The following is a 26793-nucleotide window of genomic DNA, read 5'->3' as shown; positions in this document are numbered from 1 at the left end:
TTTCTACTTCTGATATTTTAAAAAAGTAATGCTTGCTGATTTAGTAACATTCACACAAATTTTACTGTACGGATTGAATAGTAACATCTCTTTTACAGACTGTGTTCCACCCAAAGAGATTAGTCTGTCTGATAACTGTGTGTTTGCCTACTGGTGTTTGCCAGAAAGAAACTTAAATTCAATAGCTTATCTCCCTTGTTCAGAATGTTGTTCATGTCGTTGAGAAGATTTTTCACTAGAAGGAGATTCGATCCAAGCTGCTGCAATGCTTTGTGCTCATTTTTTTAGACGCGAAAGAAAGTTTTAGTGGATTGGTGGATACTGATGTTTGAATCACCTCATGTAACAATGTCAACTTATGTAGGACTTATCTTCCTAGTATTTTTCAGAGATCCATACGGTAGGAACTCAGATCTCTCCTAAAGACCTAAACCTTATTAAGCTAAACTGCTTCACGCCATGTTAACAAACTTAACCATTTTTTTTATAAATGGTATGTCGTTGAGTACGGAGGTAAAAGTGTAAATTATTCATATTTTATTGTATCTTCGTGTGTATGCATGTGAGAAATAGAGAGATAGAGAGAAAAGTTTGGTCATACATTAGTTCAAATATCTGTGTATGAGAAAGAGGACTTCATATTTTTCAGGCGACAAAATATTTCGTTAGATAAAGTAGTAGAGCCGCCGTCATCTTCAGGACGGGGTAAGTATGGTTCCTGTTACCTATTCTTCTAAGTTTTGCAATAAATTTCTTTCTTTTGATGTGTACAGTGACATTCGGAAGTGCGCTAACTGTGAAATAATGACAATGTTGCTAAAATGTCAAATATAAGTAATGAATTTAAACTAAAAGCTGTTTTTACTCAGAACACGAGGGTGCGTATGAAATTATCGGTAATGAGACTGGACAGACACCTGCATACACTAACGTTGAAGGAAGTAATTTGTCATCAAGGAAAACTTCAAAGAAGACAGGTAGAGCACTAAACAATTTTTAGTTAATATGTGTGTGTGTGTGCAAGGAGTTTCTGTAAATGTTCATTGATACATTTGATTGCAATATATCTACATAGTGTTAAATGTCTAACAGCTAATTTTAAACTTATATTTACCAAATTTCGCTACAAACTCATGAAAATCTGATCTAGTCACTCAATTCATAAACTTAAATTAAATTATATAGTTTTGTTATTGGTGTCGTAGGGAATGTATATGATGGCCTGCACATTCAAGATGTAGGAGTGAGCTCGCCTTACGCTAGTCTGATGTAGTCATGGTAAAATCACAGCCTGACAGTAAGTATTTTTTGTATTTAGTCCACTCAAGACAATAGCAAATGAAAAGGAGTTACTTAATGGAATTAAATAATTTCTTCTGCACTTACTGCAAAAAATTAATCTGATTAGCATTGTGATTTACGTGCCTTTAAAAGCAAAGATGAAAATATTTAATCATTATTGTGTTTAATCATGTGCTCTTGTTCTATTTCTAAATGAAGACGTTTTAAGTATTAAGGTTTAAAACAGTCTGGCGCTCAAGCACTTTTGAAATATACCTTTTGTTATATCTAAAGGTTCTCTTCAAAAGATCATCTTTACCTCTCTGCAGACATAAAAGACCTGCAAAGTAGAGTACAGACCATGAGACAGGAAAGTTCCTACATGTCTTTTTAGTTAATCACACAATGAACAACAAAGCGCATAAATTAGGAACACACTTTTTCGTCGGAACATGCCTTGCTTTAAGCCACAAAAAAGAAAGGTAAACAAACCTTTGCGAAGACATTCTTGCAAGGACAAATTAAAAGAAGTAAGAATTGAGACAGATAAAACATGATAGAATGGTATTTAATTTAGATCATAAAAATGCTTAGCCCATAGACTATCGGTGCATTGGTTTTCGAAGCACATATCGTAAATTTGAGACCACCGTGGTCTGCTAATTAAAGGCACTGTACACACTCATATAAATCGCTGTCGACTTATCCAGACTTAAGTGACTATTCCCACAGTCATCATTCTCTAACCTTTAGCCTAGCATTACCATGAAACTGTTCAAAATGGATTGAATTTAAATGTATATAACTTTGCTTATATTTAAAATGAATTTCATTGATCGTACTGCAGAAGTAATCTTGTCATAATTTTTATTTCTAGAGGAAACAATCTCCTCAAATTTTGTATCGTTTTTCCACGTGTCCTCTCAATAAGGAACGTGCTGCACACAATAAAGTTCAGATGTTTAAAATACTAATGATGTTGTCTGTGCTACACTTGGTATGACAGTGTGACTTTCCATGAAAGCGATTTGTCTAATATGAAGAGCGATATCACAACGAGATGTAATCAGTCCAAAGATGTTAACGAACAACTTCTGAAGGGTCAGCGTATGAGTCTAGTGTTCAAAAGACAGAACATGCATAATTTTCACCTACTTTATTGCTTAATGTTATCTGTAAAAATGATCCTTTTGCACACCTGTGCAAGTCAATGGGAGCACATCTGATTCGAAAGATTTAAGGTGTGCAATGTGTATCAGCCGGGATGGAAGGAAGTTTATCGCTCAAAGTGTGAATTCCTGGCGTGTAGTGTTTGATTCATGCGCTTATGTCACGGCTATTCAAACAACACTCGTCCGTTCTTTCTTTCTTTTTCTTTGTTGCCAGATATACAAGCTTAGCAAGAATACATAGCATTATCTCATTTTTGTTGACATTGAATTTTTAGTTTTAAGTCACAAGTTCTATTACAATACTTTTTTAATGAAACATCTTCGTAAATCTATTAGACATGCAGTAATACAAAATTAAATTCATCCTCTTCATCGACAAGACGCATTGGGTTCATCTTATTTAAATTATTGTATGGTATGTAAAACAGTGTCATCAATTCCAAATCAAACTCGCTACAGTGAATTTTAATAAATAAACATCTAAATTGAAATACATCTCCTTGTTGTGCGCAGACATAAAACTAAATATCTCACTGAAGTAGGGGAATTTGCTTTCATTTTTGCAAATGATAATAATCTCTGATACCCAGTTTTGCTTGAAACGTTTGCTCAGTTGTTCTAACATGGAGGTACCTAATGTAGGTCTACGATGCTCCATTTTATTTTAGCCAGTATCTCACCCAACTTACGTGTATATTAACAAAAAGTGGGTATCTATTTAAATCACTATATAAAAATAATATTAGGAGTCCGTGTATCCACATCAAGAAAGCTTTCTAGAGGGTATGTAAGCACTTTTCCATTTTTCATACAAACAAGTTCATTGAAGACTCAGATTTCTGCTCCGTAACATAAGTCCACTCTAATTTGTATGTCAATAAAACACATCTACAGAATCAATGTCTATCTTTTACAGTGTATTAATAATGTAAACAATACTTTTTTGTATTAGCAGTAAGGTCTTCAGATGCACGAGAAAAGCATAGCCTAGTGGAGAAATAAAGGTGTTGTTGAGTTGTGTGGTCACCAGGTCAACTGTTACTTTCACCAGCTGACACCAGGAACTCTTTTTCTTTTCTTTTTTTTTTTTTTCTTTCTTTGCTCCCACACGCAAACGTAAAGGTATTGAGCCTTGTAAGCAAAGTTGCACACTGCCTTTCTGATAAATATACTAAGATATACACACTTTTATGCACAGATCAAACAGACATCTCACGTTCTATCATTCGACTTATTCAGCCAGATTTTGGATATATGCATACGACGTTTTGTGATTCGTATTATATAGGGTGTGTGTGGTGTGTGGTGTGTGTGCTAGTGTGTGTGTGCGTGCATGTGGTGTGTGTGTGTGCGTTGCAATACAAAACAAGAATCAAAGAACTGACTTTCAATGGCTTGTTTGATAAGGTGACTGTATAAACACTTCCTCCCACATTTCAATGTCATAGTACAATACAAGGTTGACGTCAACAAGTCTCGAGTGTTTTAAACTTTAAACAACCAGGAACGAGATTCACTTAGGGATCCGCGATAGCACTGCTGATCCCCATCCCGAAAGCTACCAACACGGAAGAAGACAGTCCACGCGATAAATGGTATCAGTTAAAAGTACTCATTGTGCATGAAGTGTTCTATTGACAACATGAACAGGATATTGTGATTACGAGGCGTGCTGCACAGGTCATAAAAGAAGACAGTCCACGCGATAAATGGTATCAGTTAAAAGTACTCATTGTGAATGAAGTGTTCTATTGTCAACATGAACAGGATATTGTGATTACGAGGCGTGCTGCACAGGTCATAAAAGAAGACAGTCCACGCGATAAATGGTATCAGTTAAAAGTACTCATTGTGAATGAAGTGTTGTTCTATTGACAACATGAACAGGATATTGTGATTACGAGGCGTGCTGCACAGGTCATAAAAAGGCTTATCTGCTCTTAGAAATCATTTATTTGTGTGTCCATTGTACACTTTCCTTAGAATAGCGTCTTGTTTAACATATAATGTTTCGTTGTGTTTACTTCATCGCCCATAGCAACTGTCCAATATCTGTCACCAAGACGTAAACATGTTATTGCTGTCCTACTGGTAGATACTGAGATAAAGCCAGGTAAGGCTGGTGTTGAAACAAAGAGCTCAAGAGTGACCTAGAGAGTATGTACGAGTCCTCTAAGAAACGATGTTTACTTGCTGTGGAAATGCGTATAAGCTCTAGTCAGAAAGGCAAATGAATTGTTTGCGCGCGTGTGTGTGTGTGTGGCTATCGTCCTCGAGAAAACGAAATTTGTCTTCAAAGTATCTAATTAATCCTCTAAAGGAGGAAGTGTAAAGTACAGGAGCAGTCACTGCCGAGCTTATAATGAAGTAAACTGCAAACTAACTCAACTCTTAATAGCAATTCCTAATCTCATCGTTAGTTTCTTTCAAACTCCAGTCTGTACATCCAGTAAGGTTATGCACCAACAAATGACTCTGAGGCAGAAGACAAGGATGCTTTTTACGATCAGCTCCAGGCAGCCTTGGAGAGCGTTCCAGCCCACGACATGTTGCTCATCATCGGCGATCTCAATGCCAAGGTGGGAAGCGACAACACCTGCATGGAGCATGTCATGGGCAAACATGGAATCGCAACCATCAATGACAACAGAGAGAGACTGGCAGACTTTTGTGAAGAAAACAACCTACTGATTGGAGGCACACTCTTCCCACACAAAGACATCCACAAGGCAACATGGACATCACCAGATGGGATCACAAAGAACCAGATAGATCATGTCATCATCAACCAAAAATGGAGGAGCTCACTTCAAGATGTTAGAGCCTACAGAGGAGCAGACGTTGCCAGTGACCACACTCTTGTGATAGCCACAGTTTCTCTGAAGCTACGTCGATCACGAGAAAAACAGGCACGTCAGCAGAGAGTGGACTCCGGCAAACTGAAAAATCCAGCCACCGAAAGGGCCTTTGCTATGGAAGTAAAGAACAGGTTCCAGGCACTAGGAGACCAACAAGAGATGACCTTAGACGACTTCAATCGAGTCTTACAGGAATCAGGAGAGAAAATACTGGGCTTCCAACGGAAAAAGAAAGAACAGTGGATCAGAGAAGAGACATGGAAGAAGATAGAAGAGAGGAAGTCAGCCAAACAAAGAATCAACAGCACCAGATCTGAACGTTTTAAGTCACAAGTTCTATTACAATACTTTTTTAATGAAACATCTTCGTAAATCTATTAGACATGCAGTAATACAAAATTAAATTCATCCTCTTCATCGACAAGACGCATTGGTTCATCTTATTTAAATTATTGTATGGTATGTAAAACAGTGTCATCAATTCCAAATCAAACTCGCTACAGTGAATTTTAATAAATAAACATCTAAATTGAAATACATCTCCTTGTGAGCAGGTATTAAAAACTAAATATCTCACTGAAGTAGGGGATATGTCTCCATTTTTGCCAATGATAATAATCTCTGACACCAAGTTTTGCTTCAAATGTTTGCTCAATTGTTCTAACATTATGGAGCCAACTAATGTGGGTCTGCGATGCTCCATTTTTATTTTAGCCAGTATCTCACCCAACTTACGTGTATGTTAACAGAAAAGTGGGTACCTATTTAAATCACTATAATTGTTACCTATTTAAATCACTAGAATTGTTTGCGCGCGTGGGTGTAAGTGTGTGTGTGTGGCTATCGTCCTCGAGAAAACGAGATTTGTCTTTAAAGTATCTAATTAACCCTCTAAAGGATTAAGTGTAAAGTACAGGAGCAGTCACTGCCGAGCTTATAATGTAGTAAACTGCAAACTAACTCAACTCTTAATAGCAATTCCTAATCTCATCGTTAGTTTCTTTCAAACTCCAGTCTGTACATCCAGTAAGGTTATTATTGCTTTTCCCTAACAAAGATGTAAAATTGTCTAATGTATATTGTTTTACTGACTTGAACAAAGCAACTTATTCATGTAAAGATATTAAATGACTATATCTATCATGCTAGTGATAAAAAACATTTGGTCCAGTTTAAATGTCTGTTTGGGTCTCCCAACCCTGCGCCTCTCCTGTCGGTTCCAGCCTTGTCTTCTTAAATTGTCGGCCGGCTTTTGCAAGGTATGACTGATCCAGCCCCACTTCAGCTTCTTGATGTCGGGGTTGGCAGGTTTTTGGTTGGCCCTCTCCCACAGGTCTGTACTGGGTCATCTGGTGTTGAGGATTTGGTGCGGGCATCTGTTGACAAATAAGGGAATCTTGTTAGTGATGGTGTTTGTCTCATGCCATGTCTCAAATCCACGTAGAAGGACTGACTTTTAAGTTTGTGTTAGAGATGAGAATCTTAGTGTGTAGAGAATTCTCATTATAGATTACTTTTTTGAGCACTTACCTTCACCTGTTTGTTGATTACAACATCTTGGAAATCTGAAACAATTGAAAAATAAACGCAAGAATCAAATTTCTTTCGCACTCCTTTCACAGGATTAATTCTTAGGTCATCCATTAAGATACAATAATTATTTCTCACATTCAAGTTTCGTTAACTGTAGAGAATGTTCTTACCTAAGTGAGTTCCATGTAAAAGTATTACTAGAGTTTCGTGTGTAACCTTATATCCTGCTGAACGCATTTTATTTTTTCTAAAGAAGAATTGGAACTCGCGATTTCTTCTAGCAGTTCTTATTATGTTGAATGCAAGGAAGTCAAAGAAGGACTGATAAATAACAAATGTCAAACTTATCAAATAAATGTAGCACTCCAGGTAGTGTTCTGAGATACAGGCAATGATACATCCAGTGGTATGCCAGATTTACTTATTCTGGGTAGCATGTTGTCACAAATTTCTGTACTTATTACTGTTTGGCGTTTAGATTTCCGCTTGCAGGCTCCAGAAAGTAAGATGTATAACTCAAACACTTTACCAGACCGCACTTCTACACAAAATTTCAGGTAACTGGCGTTTGGTTTTTTGCTTCTAGTTTAGCGTGTTTGTTTGCTCTCACAAATGACTTTATACTTATAGTTTTGCAATGTAGTAAAAATAATTACACAGACACTCTGTAAAAAATAAAACAATGCCATTACATTACATTAGTGCAGAAATAAAGAGAGCATACAAATTAAGGAAACTTTATTTCTTTATGAAAGAGTTAACCATTCAGTCAATAACCTGTTTACCGGTACCTGTCGTTGGGGAGAGCACATGAACGTGGCAGCGGACAGAGCCCGCCACTCTTTACTAATGGGGGGTTGAAGGCAGGTCCTACACGGGACCGCCAGTCCAGTCATTGACGTTAAGTTCTTCTTTTGGCAACAATCCTAACTTTGCTCGTGTCAGTGTTAGTCTTCATTCCTTATCTTTTTCAACTGTTTGTCAGTCTGTTAGTAAGGTTTTTCAGTTCTTCGTCGCCTTCAAAGCGTAGTTAGCAGATTGTTCTTCCACCAATTGAAACAGAAGTGTGATTGTAGTGGCATTTTTACGATGACTTAAAGAAAATTTTATTTGATATTGTATTTGATAGACTTTTTGCTGTAATTTCGTGACGTTCTCTCTTTTTTGTCCCACCATCGGCTCCCGATCCAGTTTAGTGATTTCTTCTTTTTTAGACGCCCTAGAACTAGGGGGGCTGTTGACAGTAACACGCCTATGATATTTCCATCGACAGTCCACTAAGTTCGGTAAGGCAAGTTGACCTCTGCAACGGACTGCAACCTATGGGGTGCAAGTGAATTCCTATCTGGTTATCTAGCAGAGTGCGAACAACAACGTACGAAGGCAACAAACTGAGGTACAGTGGTGAGGACACCAGACATGAATACGGAGTGGGCTTTCTGTGTTGTGATCGAAGTTGTCATCAATGGCACACCTTTATCTATGAGGCCGATACGTGTATTACTTTGGACCCATATTGTCACCATAAAAGCTACTATTTCAATCATAATGAAGAAACTTCGAAATGTTTCTAAAAATCCCTGATAAAGTGGGTAAATAATTAATAAATGTGACCCTCCAAGACGAAATGAGTCTTAAGTCGCAAATTTGAGATTTTCCAAGTTGCATATTTTTAAAACGTAGAGGTTCTGAACTTTCTTTTGATACAAAAGTTGTTCTTCTAGTCCTAACATTGAGTGAGTTAAAAACGTTTGAAGTGGGACACTACGGTGGCGGCCATTTTGAGAAAAGCGAGTTCAAAGATTAGCGTCAAAATGGCGGAACAGGTTTGTTTACTCCTAAACTTCTGCAAACAAATCTTTTGATTGGTTACTATTTGAAATAGTTCTTTAAAGAAGTTGAACATACAGACTCTGGGCTTTCTGGCAAGGTATAACACGAGGGGGATATGACTGGGAAACAATATCGACACAGCGTTTGATTTCATTTGAAATGCAGGCTTAATATAATCCTGATTGAGTTTTCTATTATTAATTTCTGCTAATTTCCCGAAACGTGTTTTAAACGTTTGCAAAGGTGCATTTAAGTATGATTGTTTTAAAGTATGCTTTGCTTTGAAGTTAATGTCCTTTTAAAGGCTCAAATCAAACAAAAACTGATTATTCTACAGTGCGATTTTATTCTTGTTATAACTTGTTTACCGAATTTATGCTTAAGTTTGTGGCTACTTTAAGACAGCACCTTAGTTCCCATTTAAATAATAGGCATTTGATAATATCTTGAGCAAGCATAAGCAAAAAATATTAGTATTTCCATCAGTGAATATACATATGTGTTTCACAAAATAGAGTTTTTCTTCAATGCCCACATCTACAATTCATTTATTTATTATAAATCATATATTTTAGTGCATTAACTGCGAATGCTTCTATAAAAACAAAAATAAATTTTACCTGAGCTTTCCGTTGATTATAAGTACACCTGAAATGTATTTGAAATATACCATTGTAATTTGCATTGATATTTTAGTATTAAATTATAAAGCTAAAAACCAATAACTTACGAGTCTATTAAAATATATATTACACCATTATTAGCCAATAACAAGTAATTTCAAGAAAGTAATTGTTCTTATGACAATCATAAACACTATTTTTTTCTTTATACTACAACTATAGTTTTTAACGGTATGTTTGATTAATTACAGATTGTAGTCGTTTTAAGAATAATATCTTGTACATTTAAACTGGTATCCATCTTCGCGAGATGGCGATAATGATGAAAAAAATGATAATGCAGGTTTTGTCTATAACCTTAGGTTTGTGGTTTTACCAACAAAGTTTCCGTGTAAAAGACTACATAAGCAATCAACAGATAATGCAAACATTTAACCCTGTTACTTACACAGTATCATCGAAACTAAAGCCACAAAGGCAGGAATACCAGCACTCAATCCAATGATGCATGTATCGGAGCACCCATAATCCTTTTTACAATCACCTAAAAACAAATAAAATAATTGCTAGTACAGTCATAGTTTTGTTTGTTAAGTCTTGATGACACTGTTTTACTGATTCACTCAAACACGAAACAAGAAGACAATTATATAGATACCTCAATGCCAGACAGAAAATAAAAGAAAAAACATAAACAAAAACATGTGCAACACCAAAAGATGACAGTTACAGTAGAATTCAAACATTCTCAGAACGCTACAAACATAAGCTGACAGAGGAGCATGCAGGGTCACACCCAAAATATATTGCAAAGCCGTATAAAAACATAGTAGCAGAATGTGATCAAAGTCCCGATGAAAAGGAAAACGCAACTAAAGGAACAAATAGAAGAGAGGAACGCTTAAATAGAGATGCAATATGTATTTCTCCTTTGAGGCTTAGTAATACTAAAGATAACATATTCGTGCAAATCCCGAAACACGTTATACTACCAACTAGTAAATTACAAACTCTATCTTTCTATTTAAGTAGGAGCGAAAAATCTTTACAACTCGATTGTTTATCGAATACTACAGCACACTAGCAAGCTTAAATGATCATAATTAATTATTTACTCAGATTTTATATAGCTGAAAACGTATTCTTAGCAGTTATTTTGAACTGTAAAAAACTTGGCTTAGTAATGAATTCAAAACTTGTCCTCAATACAGAATTTTGTATAAGCATTTTAATTGCCATTAGTTGGGATTCTTTATTCTATAAAGTTAAAATAATAAGATAGATTGAGGACTAAAGCAATGAACTTGCTACGGTGATGTAGAAGTGCTGGTTAGATTAATGTAGGATAACTAAATAAGAGTTTTAGATAAGACATTTAATGGCTTCGACCCCTTCTTATAGCTGATTTGACTAAATCATCGTTCACACGAAAATTTAGCTTCAAATTAAGTAAACTTTGATGTACTCTCCTTTCTAGTACTTGGTTGATGCCTGTGCGTTTGCATGTGCACGCGCGCTTACGTGTGTGTGTGTTCCTTACAACTTGTCAACCATTTGTTCCAGTTTGATCAAATGAGAAGTTACGTTTAAAACTAGCGGTGTGGTCAAAAGATTTCCATAAATATAATTAAACTTAAGCATTAAAAGTTTAAAAATGACACTAAAGGACACTTACCAAGCTGGCAACTGTCTGTAAATGATGTTTCCGGTAAACAGTCAAGATTGCAGATTAAAGTTTCATTACATTTTCCCAAAATCTGGAGTTGATAAGTATCTATGTCAGCCTTCGATTCCACACAACTGCAGTTCAATTTACCAGCCTGGCCACATGTTTCATTATAAGGGGTCTCACATACAGGATTCAATATTCCTGACTCATTTTTTAAAGCGAACTGAAGTCTTCTAGGGTAACAAGAGGACGCCGCCGCAACTTTTGTTTTGTTAACTGAACAAGTAACGTTTCCCCACACTCCTTCAAGAACAGTTGGACAATTTATTGAAATGATTTGGGACACACCACCTGTAAAAGATTCAAAGTTGAATTTATTATCAATGATATCGGGCTTATTTTTGCCCTGATAACGAGTATGTACAAATACAAATACAAATACTTTAATACTTTAACACTTTACCTGCAATAAAGGTGACTAATATCAATAGTCCATTTAGCTGTCTGATAGTCAGGTAGAGTTCTGATGCTTGCCCCTGTGTCGACATCATGAAGTTATCTGCTCGTCGCACTCGACTGAGACTTGCAGTCCGCCTGTTGAGTAGTCTAATGGATAGCTTCAAATACTTTTATCAGCTTCCATACTGGAAGAAAGGTTGTCTAAAATTAGATCGGGCATTAAACACAAAACTATGACTCGAAACACTGACCCAGTCGCAATAAGGTCTATATATGCAGCAGTTGAAAACTAAAGTGCGATACGATGTGTGTGTATTTTTGCACAATTTTACTTTGTATTATAATACAATATGTGTTAATGCTATCATAAACAAGATATAATGCTATCATAAACAAGATAGTTTCTACTTCTGATATTTAAAAAATGTAATGCTTGCTGATTTAGTAACATTCACACAAATTTTACTGCACGGACTGAATAGTAACATCTCTTTTACAGACTGTGTTCCACCCAAAGAGATTAGTCTGTCTGATAACTGTGTATTTGCCTACTGGTGTTTGCCAGAAAGAAACTTTAATTCAATAGCTTATCTCCCTTGTTCAGAATGTTGTTCATGTCGTTGAGAAGATTTTTCACTAGAAGGAGATTCGATCCAAGCTGCTCGAAGGCTTTGTGCTCATTTGTTTAGACGGGAAAGAAAGTTATTGTCAAGGATTGCTGGATACTGATGTTTGAATCACCTCATGTAACAATGTCAGCTTATGTAGGACTTATCTTCCTAGTATTTTTCAGTGATCGATACGGTAGGAACTCAGAATATATCAGTTGTACGATATTTTTTATGGTATATTCTTATGTGTGTACTTTTTTGTGTTTGAATGCGTTCATGCATCTGGTCGAGAAAAGATGTTGTGTTTTTTTTCCTTCATGGTGAGGTGGTGATTGAAGTTAAAATTTGCTGTCTGTTCATTTTAAAACAAAGCCACAATAACATACAAAAACGCGTTTCTTCAAAGGTCTCTATTTGTGTTATTTCATTTCATGTATCCGCTTAGCATTTACTTTCACAGTAAATTGTCTCTTGCTACTGAAATCATACATTTATACAACGTTGTAGCATGATATTTTCTTGTTTTTAGCGATGTGTCTAAAAATGTCTAAAACACATAATAAAAAAAATTGTCTTAAAGACTTTGTTATGGTTGTCACTATCATTATCGTCAATAGTAAAATGAGTTCACAATTAGTAATTATTACTTACCATCAAGCTTGTATCAGCTTTTGCCAGACAAAACGATCTGAGTGTAACAAATTTTTCTATCACAAGCAAGTTACTTGCTTATAAAGTTTGTTTAATTATATGATTTTAAAAGCGATATACCTATTTCCATGACACACACATTCCAGTGCAATAATACTGCTAGCTGACATATCTCTTTTTTGGAATCAAATATCAATTTTTGTTTTTGAGCAACAATAAACACTACCTTTTTAATAACAGGGATAAAAAGATAAGTAAAGGAGAACAACGTGGTGTGACGGTTTAGTCAATGTCTATTTTCACATGTCATAATAGTATTTGATAAGTACTATTTAAAGTAAGAAGAAAGAAAATATCAAATATCCTCGAAGATTTTTAGTATAATTTAACAATACTATGAACACTTAATATTTATATATAATATATAAACCTAAGTATTAAATTGACGTAGACGATTTTAAGCCGCGGGCGCTAATTAAAAACTAGCAGAATTGTGTTGTGTTTTTTTTTTTGAGTCCAGAGTCCAAGACGGCATCAAACTAAATGGAGAAGAGATTGAGGAAGTTGACAGTTTCACCTATCTTGGGTCCAAAATGTCAAACACCGGGGATGCGGAGGTGGAGATTCGAGCCCGACTGGCGAAAGCCAGCCAGGCCTTCGCCTCACTCAGGAGCACATGGAAGGCAAAAAACATCAGCCAGAAGATCAAACTGAGAATCTTCAAGTCAAATGTGATCAGCACCCTCCTTTACGGATCAGAATCCTGGAAGATGACCAAAACCATCAGTAACAAGCTTGACGTCTTCCAAAACAGATGCCTCAGGCGCATACTTAACATCTTTTGGCCAAATACCATCAGCAACGAAGAACTCCACCGAAGAACTGAAACCGAGTCCATCACCACGCAGGTTCAACGAAGGCGTTGGCGATGGATTGGACATGTGCTCCGCCAGCAGACAGCAGACCTTTCCAGAGTCGCCCTACGATGGACTCCAGACGGCCGAAGAAAACGAGGCCGCCCAAAGGAAACTTGGAGAAGAACAGTGGAAAGGGAGATGAAAGGAAAGGGCTGGACATGGGGTCACCTTGAGCGGGTTTCAGCAGATCGACATCGGTGGCGGACTCTGGTTGAGGCCTTATGTGCAACCTGATGCACGAAGAGGAATAGATAGATAGATAGATAGAATTGTGTTGTGGTGTGTGTTCTTTGGTTAATAAAAAAAAAGCTGACTACTAGTTTGAAATTCAGTTCTTCTAAGTTACTGTACCAAAGCTATATGCTGTCAAGGCGTTTGGATTCAAATACATTTTGAGATATACTGTTCGTCTTTCAGAAACCATTTGAACACACATTAAAATTAGTGTGATTGCAAATTTAACTTTTTCAATTTTTTTTTGATTTCGCAGTCACTTCACTGGAGTTGTGTCCTGTCTGGAACTACCTGGAGGTAAAGGAAGGCAGAGATGACAACACCTTCACTTGTAGTGGACTCACAGATCAGCAAGAAGTCAGCTGGGTGCTCACGAATTCTGTAGTGAAAACATGTCCGCCAGTTCCACCATCGTGTACTGCTTTAGCTTACGGATATTTCAGCGTTAGCAGGACTTCAAACCAAAACTTTTATATTACTATAATGGCGACAAGAATTTCTGATCTAAGTATCCTAGGCGGAAATATTTCGTGTCAAATTAAGACTGAACTTAAAACGTGTCAACTGGACATAATCTGTAAGTATTAGTGTTGATGCGACTGTTATATCACAAAGAGTTCTACTTTCTTACATTGAAATTGTTTAGCATCAAAGCTAGAAGTGTTATTGGATCATTATCTTACTCTTATGATCGATTCCAGAAGATGCACTATCAACTTTTTTCGAAAAATCACGAACATTTACATTTTAAAAAAGTGTGTGAATGGGTGTAAATGTAAATCATGTAATCACAAAAACTGTTTCTTAGCTGAAAAGGAATTTTTGGCAGAGCTTATAATTAAAGTATGTGAAACAAGGTAGAGATATCATAAGTATGTATTAGTCTTGATACCATTATTAAATAAATAAAAGTTATACCTTCTAATATTGACATTATTTAACATTAAAGATAAAAGTTTTTGGAGACCGTTATCTTACTTTTATGATTTGTTAAAGAAGATGAAGTCTCGATTTTTCTGAAAGAAATCAAGAACAGACTAAAATATTGTGTGAGTTGGCGTAAACGTTAATTGAGTAATCACATAAACTGAGCTTATTTGCTGAAATTTTTACAGAGTTTAATGAAAGTAAACGAAACAAGCTAGAGTGATTATATCTGCCGGTTGCTCGGTCAAACGTTATGCCGAAATATTTTTTCTAAAAAATTAAGCAGAATATTTGCTTAACTTGGATGGATGTCTAGATAATATTTTCTACTTTAATATTTGTTTGTTGCAGACCCTGCGGAAAATTCGCAATGTCAAGTTCAGTTTAACGGCAATACATGGCAAATAACCGCTTTGTGCTCTGTTTCCAAAGTCCGTTCATCAAGAAATAATTATCGCTGCTTCCTGTACCAAGTACCAGAGGCAAAATAAAACTTTGTTTAAAACTTTGTGAAAATCTGTGGGATTTGTAACTGTAATGATTAACTGACATACTATCATAATATGTTCAAATGCTGAAACTGCTCATGTATTCTATTTATTATATACTTTATATATATATTTTGTTGAAAACATTACTTTACTTTAACGCCAATTTAACGACAGAAGGAAATGAATACTGGATAGTGATACATGGTTTTGTTGATTTTTTGATGGATAGCTTTGGCTATTTTTAAAAAAAGTTTCTGCTCTATACTTTCCTTTTTAGTCGTCTCAAGTGTCATCACTCGGTTCTTATACTATGGAAGTAATTCAAGCAAGCTCCGGATATTTGTCAGGCACGTGTAATATGACCTCCTACCTGCCTCCTGAAGGGCGATACAGCTACTATGTAATTATTTTTCCAGGGAATGTAAACGTGTCTGCCACATTTCATGGAAACAACACTATCAGTAAGTGTCCATATGATTTTTTTCCTTTGAGTGAGGATAAATTTGTAATCTAGAAATTCGATAAACACTTTTGGTTTAGTCGTTATTGCTTTTTTCCCTATACTGACTTCTGGAACACTCGTAATAATCTTTACTAAGCTTTGTTCTCAGAAAAGAATGTCATAAACCGGACCGAGTGTTTAATTCTGCTTTTGTATTTTGTAACAACAATTTTTTTTGCACAAATTAGGAGGATTCCCTACCCTTTCTCTCTATATTTATATATAGCTTTAGCTATCTGTCCTTCTGTGTTTCACATAAAGCTTCTTCACAGAGACTAAATTATTTTCCCGTCTAAGTTATTTCAAGCAAATATGTATTCACAGCTTTTACAGATTGAGTACATGGAATAGAACATAGTCAGTGAGCTACACTTTTGCCGACTGTGGCTCTAAGAAAAAGCTGCATTACTTCTGCTTTTACTTGCTACATCGGGGTTTAATATTATGAAAAATTGAATGAGACGGATTTTCATATGGGCCGTTTATGCTTGGATTTTCTACCAACTGAGAAGGTGGTTGCGTGTAAAGAAAAAAATAGTATTCAATAGTGGAAACTGGGAGTCGAGGTGGCTGGGAGAGACTTACAGGTGGTCAAGAAAGTGCAATACCCTGCTCCCATCTGGGACCTACAAAGACTGACCATGTAGGAATAAATGCAGTTAATTAAGTTATAAAATAGAAATGAGAATGTAAACAATAAAAATATATGTAATGCTCACTAGCATGTTTATTAGATGGATGGATGGGTCCGGAACTAGTGACTAAATCACATGAAAGTTTTTCTGGTAATTACGTTCTCATATCTTTTGTGTTAACTTGTGTGGTAAGTATAATTTACCTATCTAGTATAAATACTAATTCGTTTCTTCAATTCTTTGTTCCAGGTCGTCCTATTAGTACACCTAACCACAACTGCCCACTGTATTTAAATGAAGGGGACACCTTAAACTGCTCGTGTTTTGTAAACGACCCTGGAAATCCACCCGGAATTCTTCGATGGAATAGCACAAACTCCAGCAAGCTGGAATTTAAAAACCTAAAAAAATCGCAAAATGGATTTCAGAATGTGTGTACTCTGACCTGGAACAACACAGTCTATCAATCTGTGTCTTACACACTAATTGTGGCTTGTGAGTTTCCCGTTAACAATCACACAAATATGCACCGTTTGTTACTCGTTTTCTTCATCCTATGTATCAAAAATTTCAAACATAATTTAACTGCTTACTCAGCGAAGAAGATAAAATAAAGTAAGCCGTTAAAGCCTACGGAAGTTACACATACAAATTTAAATTATTAGAAATATTAGTTATGCTAATTAAATACATTCCAACACTACCATTCGGCGTCTCTAATTTAGTTCAAAGAACTCATCAAAATAATATTTAGCAGACTAACAGTTTGGCATAATAAGCTTTCTAATCTGATGCTACTTCTGCTGATTTTGTTTACAGGTGAAAAAAAACAACGATTTAACATCATCCGAGTTCAGTCTAGGTCTGGGAATTGGTCTTGGTGTTGGTCTGGGAGTTGCTGCAGCTGAGGCTGTTGTTGTCGCGACAGTCGTTCTTGTCTTTTGCTGGCGACGAAAGCAACGTAGCTTGAGAGCTAAAGGTGCTTAAATTGTGCACTCAAGTTTAGCTTATTTAAAAAGACTGACAAATTTAGTTAATTAATACAATAAGTAAAACGGTGAAGGGACAAGCAGGAGCTGAAAAAAATATCCTGAAAAAAAAATTAAAAACATTATTGTAGCTTATATCCGTGAACGCATTATTTTTTAAAAAGTTCTTAGTCTTTATTTGTTATGCAGACTTGCCTCTAATATAGTTTCGTCTAGGTATTTTAAACTGCAGAATTAAAAGAATTAAATATATTTATATTTAACAGTTTAAACTTTATTTTTATATAAGTAATGAAAATAAATACACGACCACTATACACATTTTTTCAGGTGAAAGAGAAAATGCGGGTTACAGTCCGTAAGTAAAGTACTCTAAGTAGCAAGTACGCAATAAATATTTTATTTTAAAATACCGGTATTTGTTTCTATGTTATTTATTGTATGTTTTTCAGAGTATCTGTAACCTGCCTTTACTTATGCCAACATTAGACACCAACTGTTAATGAAGTTTTCTAAAGAACTTTTGTTTATGTTGTTAATTTTATGGATCAAGTGCAAATGTGTCATCGAGTACACGGGTAGAAGGACAAACTAATCATAATTTTTATATCTTTGCATTTGTCATTTTGTCAGTTTATGTGAGTGTTTGTGTATGTGTTTAGAAGGATGGGTAGGTAGGACGGAAGAGAGAAAACGAAATTTAGTTGCACGTTAGTTAAAGTAGTTGTTGATGAGACAGAAGGCTTCATGTGTTCCAGACGGGAAGACACATCGCACGATAAAGCAGATGAGCTGAGATCATCTTCAGCACTGGGTAAGTATAGTAACTATTATTGAATCTTCTAGGTTTTATAACAGATTCCTCTCTGTCTTATGTTTTGTAGAATGTTATTCAACAGTGCTCCGACAGTTGAACACTACTCCTCAAAAATTGTCAAGAAGAAATAATGAATATGAATAAAGAGAATGATATTTTCACGCAGAACACGAGAGTCCGTATGAAGCTGTCGGTAATACTGAGACTGTACAGATGGCTCCATACACTAATGTTCAAGAAAGTCATTTGTCACCAAGTAAGACTTCAAAGAAGAAAGGTAACGCACGAGATTTTAGTTATGTGTAGTTGTTTAATGAATTTTTTCAAATAATTAAATGAACCTGTTTTACTTTGTGTTTCATTTTGTAGAAAAGTTAAATACGAACATTGTCTATGTGTCGGCGATTGGTTTATTGTCTTCCATCTTGTGTATTTATTTCAATGGGAAATATATATAAACTGTCGTGTTATATGTCCTACGTCAAATTTTAACCTTCTATTTACCAAATCTTTTAAGTAAATATAATATGTAATTCTTACTTAAACACTTAGACTCAACACTATTAAGGTTTATTTACAAATTTCCATTAAACTTTATTTGCAAGATTTTGTTATTGTTGTCTAAGGAAACGTATACGACGGCCTACGTCTTCAAGATGTAGGAGTGAGATTACCTTACGCTGGCCTAACGCAGCTGAAAACTTCATAAAATCATAGCCATTAAGTAAGTATTTAGTCTATTGATATAAATGACAAATGAAATGAAGTTTCATTATATAAACCTCGTTGCAAGATATTAAACTATATGTAATGCTCGTATTGAAAATGATGAATTTGCTTATGATTGTGTTTTCCCAACAATTAAAACATCAGATTTTTTGACTATGAAAGTAACTCATCTATTTGAGTCAGGCTTTAAAATAGTCTGGTGTTCACAATCTACCTTTCTTTATGTCGAAGTGTTTTCTTTCCAAAGGTTTATCGTAACCTCCAAGCAGACATACAAGACCTGCAAGGAAGAATACAGACTATGAGTTGCTGGAGGAATATCCTTCATCTCTCTTACACTGATCACATCACTAAGAAGAAAACGCATAAAATTAGACACTTGCGTTTACCTTAGAAAATTCCTGCTTAAAGTTACAATAAGCAAAGTAAACAACACTTGCGAAAAGACTTGTGAAAGTACAATAATGACAAAGTAAGAACGTAGGCAGATAAAAAGAAATGAAGTAGAATGTTTGATCTCTAACAATGTGAAAAGAAAAGATGGTGAGTTAGTTGTAAGCCCCTCTGCCGGCCCGGTGATTGCATAACCACAATTCCCTCTTCAACTTCATGGTTGTGCATATAAAGCCAGCATTCAAAACTAAAGCAAGGGAAAAGAACATATATTACATCAAAACTTTAAGAAGAAATAATTCAAAACAAGTCAGTAAAGCTGTTTATAATGTTTTCAACAATTTTTGACAATTTTCATTAAGAGTGTTTTATGCCTTTTTATATTTAAAGCATGCACCTAAAATGTTGTCATATGGTGAGATTCTACAATATGGAAAACGTTTACCTCCGTCATCATGGTTACTACTACAACCGCGGCAGAAATATAGGAAACTTTACTTGTGTATTAGCATATACATTTGGCTTTAGATATGAGCAAAAATAGTTTACTTACTTAAGTTGTCCATAGATAATATATAACAGTAAGCATAGCGTTAAATATACATACACACAAACGTGTGATAGACATACAGACAAGCAGAAAATCATGGACAAAACAAACGTTTTTCCTGACCTTCTTGTTCCAGAACTCGTTTTTCTTTCATTTGTCGAGCTTATAAAAGAATATATTAATAAGTTGTCCTGGAATAATCCTTTCTAGATTATTTACGAGTTAAACTATAAACTTTGCTATACATTTCTTACGAAATGCATGACCTGACGCGAATAAGGAATAAGGAAGTATAAAGCTGTACTAATGCTAATAATGCATTATCAAATCTTTGTAGCAAGTTCAAAAGTTAAAAGTTTTTTTTCTGGCAATGATTTATGCAAATTTGCATATTATCTTCGTATACATCAAATAAATAATTTCACATAAATTATACTAGGGTTGCCGGAGAAGCTCATCTGTGTATAGTTTTAAACCATACAGCTACTTTTTAAGGAACTATGAAAGTGTAAAAGATGAATATGGCAGCAAGTAATAATTTTCTTATTTTTTACCACACTTTATTGTTCTTGATAATGTCTTTCTTGTCAGATAGAATGTAGCTTTTTTTAAAATCTGCAAATAAAACAAATTTAATGAAGCAGACACTGAAATTATTTGTTCCTTGAGTAAGTTTTGGGATTACAAGCATGTGTGCTTGGTGTGGTTTTGCTTACATAGTAAGATAACATGACACTATGAAACACACTGCTTTATTTTAATAATATCAATCATTAGTCATAATGAAGACTCACCATATGGTCTGTCAGTGCAGTGGTCCGGGATCCTGGGATTCAAATTGCCAGAGTCGGTATGAAACACTTCCTTCGAACATCCTCATTAATCAAAAAAGATAAAAGACTGTGGTTCCGTTTAATCACAGTGCCAGTGTCCCTGGTCTATGGCAGATGTTCTCCGTTAAGCCTTATTCACTACAAATCTTGTCAAAGAAGATTAAATGGTTTTACTGTAATATCACAAGCTTCAAGCAGTCGTCTGAACATTAGCACGTTCTTTCCATCTATGCAAAACAACAATAATTGCTTCCTCGCTGCCCCGCTTGGTTTGAAATGTAGAAAAAAAAATTCAATTAAGTCATATCCAAGGATTACTCATTATAAGTACGTTACCGTTGGTATCCAATAATTATCTCATTATAAATACTTGACCCTCATATCCCAGATAGCATGCAAACGTTTTAAAAACGTTTTAAAATGTTTACATAAAACGTTTTAAAAATGTTTGCAGAAAACGTTTTTAAAACGTTTATCATGCCCATCAAAGTAATGTTTTTAAAACGTTTTCTGCAAACATTTTTATAACGTTTTTCAAATGTTTTTAAAACGTTTTATAAACATTTTTCTGTAAAACATTTTAAAACATTTAATAAATATTCGTATGTAAACGTTTTTACAATGTTTTTTAAACCTAATTTAAATGTTTCGCATGACACGTTTTTAAAACGTTTTAAAAATGTTTTTTAAACTAATTTAAATGTTCCACATTTCACACATACTTTCTGCAGTTTCACTTCAAACATGGCAAAAAGGATGTACAGAGAAGATTTTCATTTGTTTTAATTAAAACATTTCGTGTCGTTGGGAATAAACCCAGGAGACATTTACATTATACAATAGCAAGTACAAAATGGTGACCATTTGTGATAAAAATGAATAAATGATACCCAAAAAAGAGAAAAAAGAATATGAATTAATTAAACACCGACAAATCAATGCATAGGATTTTTTCTTAAATTAATACTTTTAAATATTTCAATTTCAAATACTTAAAGGTGAGGTGGTGCGGCACTGTGCTCCGTGCAGAGTGCCAAGGAATAATTAAACTAAAACTAAACTTATAGACCTTTAGATTTACAAAAAAACAGTGAATTGTAAATACAATTAGATGATGTACAAAATACACCAAAAAGTACAGTTACCCTGTTGTAGATAACAACATGCACATTATCATCTCTACCCTTCTACAAGGGACATATCATTCCAATTAATTAATAATATGAGAATTTCCATACCGTAAAATAAGGCTGAACAATTAAAAGTTCATGTATGTCTGGTAAAGCAGCTTTACGAAAAATGCACTTAGAACACTATCAGATCCACATGCCCTCATTTTAACATACTAAAACCTTCTTCTATGTAATTATTAGATATCTCAAATATGAGACATTGTTGCTAAATATCAGCAAGCGTCCCAATTAGGGTCAAGAGTGGCTTGGTGATAAGCCTGATGTTCCTTATGCAGCAAAGTTAGGCATACATGCCAGTGTAGAGGAGTAAAAGGAGGCAAAAGCACAGAAGTGTTATATGTGGGAGACAGCTCTTGAGCGTGGGGTAGAGCCAGTGACAAAGGACTGTCAGGACTGCCTGCTGTTGCCGTTGGAAGCGAATGGCTATGTGACCAGTACTGGCATTCGGCGGCTGTAGGTGGCATTGCAGTCATCGTAGACATTACATGTATATCTCTAGACTTCTCTGTCGCTGGGAGAGGAGTCGTCGTTCTCTGATGCGGATGGCAGCTCAGGCGGGAAGGACGACGGACAGGTGGAACAGCACCGTCTGCTGAAGCATTGGTCTCCACTCTGTGATGGCTCCTGCACTAACTTTATCGGAAGCCTCCATACACCCACGGTTCTTCCGTACAGCTTCTGCAGATAGCAAAAATGGGATTTGTAGATTAAAGAAGCGCTACAGGTTTATAGATTAAAGATGGACTAAAGAAGTCTCACACTATACATATTGTTTCAGTTTTATGGTGCTTATGCTTGTTCCCCATGTCTTTCCGTTTTTACGCTAGTTTCACCCATGGAAGCACATTTAATACTGAAAAGAGCTACAAATAATTTTAAACTGTAGAGCTAGCAATGAAAAATGTCAATTCATGTTATACAAAAATAAGCACTTAGAACTGCACTTCTCTTTTTTGTCAAAGTATGTGTAGACAATATATCATATATCTTTACCTTTAATAATAATATACACCAACATTTATACATCATCACTTACTGTAGATCATGGCCTGCACCTTCAGTCCCTTGAAAGCACACATCTCTCCCTTTTGTCCTTTCCAGTTATAGTTTCGAGCAACCTTGTTGGTCAGGAGTCGCCGCATGATTCTTTTCGCACAATCCTTTGCATTCGTTCTACCCACACAGGAGAGGCTTTTGACTTGCAAATCATTAGAACACAAGAAACATATCTGTCAAAAGTAGGCCACACATCATAAACAAGAAAGGGTGTAGTGAAAATATACATGGCTTTAATTATTTACAATTCAAGGGCCATACAAAAATTATAAACTGAAAACTTTCCCAAAAAACTGACATTTAATGTTTCCTTCCCCAATAACCATAAAGTTTATGTGTCTGAAACCCTTTGAAACTGGATTCAAAATTTGACTTATTGTGTTCCACACTATATATGTATGATAGATTGACAAGAACTGATCATTCTCAAATGAATTCCCTATAAAAACATAAGTTTTTCAAAAATGTCAAGCTATGCTTTAAAATTCCCCTAAATTATTACAGATTATCATTTCAATCATGGCTTTAACAATGACATCTGCTTTACGTACGAGTAATTCATGAAAGGAATCATCATCAAGGCGTCCATCCAGTTCCAACAGCTCTTGCTGTGTTCTAATTGGAAGGATCAAATCTTCTGGCAACATTCAGGCATCCTTTGCTGGAGCAGGCTGGTCTTTGCTTATCAGTGAATGAATCACCATATCTTTTACTTCCTGTAGCATCAATTTCAATTCTTTGTCTTGTTTCAGAATGAGCCAGGCAAATGCTGCAACAGTATGAACATAGCACTGTGAGCAAAAGTGGACAATTAACTTTTATAGGTGAATGAAGCCAATCAACGGTGATTTGGGAGGCAGTAAGAAACTTGTATAACCAACACTATGTTCAACTTGAGATTGTGAAGGGAATTCACAACAAAATTAAATAGGCAAAACAAAAAGCAAGAAAAGTAACCCATAATATAAAATTGTCTGAATTACCTTCATTAGACACTCTCTGGGTACCGCCTTTTACTGCTGCAGTTGTGAGGTCTGTCCCCTCTTGTACTCCTTGCTGAGTCACTACGTTGGTCACTGGGGTGCTCACGTCACGGGGGCAATATTCTGGTGGTTAGTGCATTTACCTGTGGGCATAAACGCTTGTTTTCCACTTGTGGTTGCAATGAGTCTGGCAATGGTCCTGCTGGCACTGCTGGATGCACTGATTTCCATCTAAAGTCGTCTTCTTCCTCCTCGTCTGGGCTCTCTAGCCCTAACCTAATTTAACAAGCATACCTATTAATAAGTGTGCAGTGAAATGACAATTATGAAAATTTAAGAATTTCTGGAGTAAAAGATTTAAGAAATAAAATAATAAATAATTCCTAGGCTATACCTATCATAATATCAATATTACCCTCATGAAAAATTGAAATGAACTGCAATACTGAAAGCTGTACTGATCTTGTAAGTTGTTCTCCAAACCTAGGGATTCCCTAATCCCTGTCATTCTATAACTCAAACAAGAGACAATGTGACTACTTGTTTCTCTTCCTCTTCCGATCTTTTCAACCTTTAGTGCTGTCATCATCTGTTGTATCCAAGTTTGTTGTATACTGGCTGTTATCCACTTTTCGTCTGGCAACCAAATACTCATCTGAAAGGGTTATTATTTTGTGAAGTTATAATAAACATCGAGAATAATGGCATGCAATGCTTTACCACACAATATGAATTTCACATGACAAAATCAGTTAACTGTCTGTTCGCTGAGATGTTAATGGTCATGTGGCTGTATGTTCCAGTCTGTAACCACAATAAACCTTAAGCAAGGTCTGCGTGGACTAAAGACACTAACACTACCTTAAAACCTTTTACAAAATAAATATGAACAAACTTTATCAAGAGACTGACCACAAAAATATTAACCAGGCTGATGAAGTCATCAAACATCTAATGTCTATAATAAACATATATATGACAATGAGTAAAAAGTATAAAAGTACCCTTTGAACCCAAATTGCAAACAGTTTGAAGAGTCCAGGTATGTCTATCTGGCAGAGCTCCCTCCTGAAGGTGTTTTGTCAGCTCACTTGGTGGCCAGTATGCTAACCGTTTCGCGTGCTGAAAAATAAACAATCCTCTATGAACTCTTACCAGGGAGGCTAACTGTGTGTCTTTATGGGAGTGTTGGACGTTTGACTTCATCTGTCATATTTCCATCAGAGATTATGACTGCATATATTTTTATACACTGTTATACTCAAGGAACTATGGTAAATTCAGGAAGGATAGCATGAATATTGTTCAGCTGAGATATGATTGTATTGACTGCAGTTTGCTTCTGTGGCATGCAATGTTATAATATAACGTTATTTAATGTTATTAAAAACTCTATCATCCGTAAGAACATGTAACACAAATTTACACCATAATGAGAAATGATTACACAATACCAGTGGTACCATTTCAGCCATAGATAATGGTTTAGCAATGAATTCAAGCAAGCAGTTATTACAGGATGCTTTTGTCGCAACAAGGCAAGAAGTACTGAAAGTGAACTGTTGGAAATGTTAAATGTTGCGACCCAATATGCCAACTGTGTGGCCAAATCTGTATCTGTTTCACTGTCGCTGTCTGAAGATATCCTGAATCAAACCGATCATCAATATAATCTTCAAATTCACTAAAATTAGATTTCACAACATCATCATCATTATTTTCATCCAAATTGTATTTAGTCGGTAAATATTGCTGGCGTGCTGTTATCGCTGAGAGTTCTGGTGTCTGCTGGTTCGAACTGTTATTAATTTGACTCTGTAGATCTAAAACTGTGAGCACCTTCTCTACGGGACAGTGAATCGTGAATGTTTGTATCAGTGTGTATTGAATACATCTGACTTTCTTCTTTCAGTTCTGCCAACGCTGCTTCTACAAGTTTTATTAACTTTTTTCGTCCAGTAGGACGACATGATGTGAACTATCAGTTGCCTTAACGTATTAGAATATTAGATTATGTACGAGCGCTCAATTCAGAAAGTAAACTTTGACACATCACACCCAATAAGCATACATTAAATGTGTGTTGTACTAGAACACGGTATATAGCGTTTTATAATAAAGAACCTGCAGTACGTGTGTGGTAAACAAAGAGAAAAGATTACAACCTTGGTTTCAAACATACAGTACATCAGCAGAGAAAATGTCGCGCCGTGTGGAATCATGGGAGTACGTGCATCCACAAGAAGAATAGCAAATATTTAGTTACGTAGCATTGATGTTTTAAAAACTGCAATGATTTTAAACTATCAAACCTAGTCATAAGACAAATATAACAAAGTCTTTAAAAATGCTTTTTTGTAAGGATTTTCAGTATCTACACCGTGGACTGGCTCTAAAATTCCATAGGAAAAGTGAATGCCGGCAAATCAAATAGTGACGTCTTATAAAAAATTACGTCATGACGCGCAGCCATAAAGGTTAACATTGTAAACGTTTATAAAACATTTATTTAACATTTTTGTTTTAAATGTTTTATTTTCAAACATTTTAAAAATGTTTTTAAAATGTTTTACTTAAAAATGTTTTTTGGTAAATGTTTTAAAAATGTTTTTAAAATGTTTTATCTAAAACGTAAACCTTATTACAACCATGTAAACGTTTTTAAAACGTTTTTAAAATGTTTTCATGCTATCTGGGGACTGACTTTCAATGGCTTGTTTGATAAGGTGACTGTATAAACACTTCCTCCCACATTTCAATGTCATAGTAAAATACAAGGTGGACGTCAACAAGTCTCGAGTGTTTTAAACTTTAAACAACCAGGAACAAGATTCACTTAGGGATCCGCGATAGC

At 35.4% G+C, this 26793-nt stretch overlaps 2 protein-coding genes across 6 annotated transcripts; one reads left to right on the top strand and one right to left on the bottom strand.

Annotated features, from left to right (window-relative positions):
- Nucleotides 1-144: 144 nt before the first annotated feature.
- Nucleotides 145-20519, top strand: LOC112568368. Of its 4 annotated transcripts, none has more exons than XM_025245648.1 (11): nt 145-400; nt 14098-14418; nt 15120-15250; nt 15537-15720; nt 16646-16895; nt 17219-17375; nt 17716-17743; nt 18144-18199; nt 18369-18479; nt 18829-18926; nt 19179-20519. In XM_025245648.1, exons 1-6 carry the CDS (start codon nt 325-327, stop codon nt 17235-17237), a joined length of 981 nt encoding a protein of 326 aa, XP_025101433.1. In that variant the 5' UTR covers nt 145-324; the 3' UTR covers nt 17238-17375; nt 17716-17743; nt 18144-18199; nt 18369-18479; nt 18829-18926; nt 19179-20519. The 4 variants fall into 4 exon arrangements, with proteins under 4 accessions (XP_025101433.1, XP_025101432.1, XP_025101430.1 ...); XM_025245647.1 differs by having other exon boundaries at nt 146-400; nt 16646-16891; nt 17216-17375; nt 18859-18926; XM_025245645.1 differs by having other exon boundaries at nt 146-400; nt 16646-16891; nt 17216-17375.
- Nucleotides 6384-11638, bottom strand: LOC112568370. Of its 2 annotated transcripts, XM_025245649.1 has the most exons (6): nt 11433-11627; nt 10976-11320; nt 9749-9844; nt 9298-9325; nt 6842-6876; nt 6384-6687 (listed from the first exon to the last, which is right to left on the bottom strand). In XM_025245649.1, the coding sequence occupies exons 1-6, from the start codon at nt 11518-11520 to the stop codon at nt 6593-6595; spliced, it is 687 nt and encodes a 228-aa protein (XP_025101434.1). In that variant the 5' UTR covers nt 11521-11627; the 3' UTR covers nt 6384-6592. The 2 variants fall into 2 exon arrangements, with proteins under 2 accessions (XP_025101434.1, XP_025101435.1); XM_025245650.1 differs by lacking the exon at nt 10976-11320 and having other exon boundaries at nt 11433-11638.
- Nucleotides 20520-26793: the final 6274 nt, after the last annotated feature.

The sequence above is a fragment of the Pomacea canaliculata genome, linkage group LG7, assembly GCF_003073045.1.
Source record: "Pomacea canaliculata isolate SZHN2017 linkage group LG7, ASM307304v1, whole genome shotgun sequence".
Taxonomy (NCBI): Eukaryota; Metazoa; Mollusca; class Gastropoda; order Architaenioglossa; family Ampullariidae; genus Pomacea; species Pomacea canaliculata.
The sequence above is the reverse complement of the archived record's forward strand: the minus strand, read 5'-3'. Positions and strand labels throughout refer to the sequence as shown.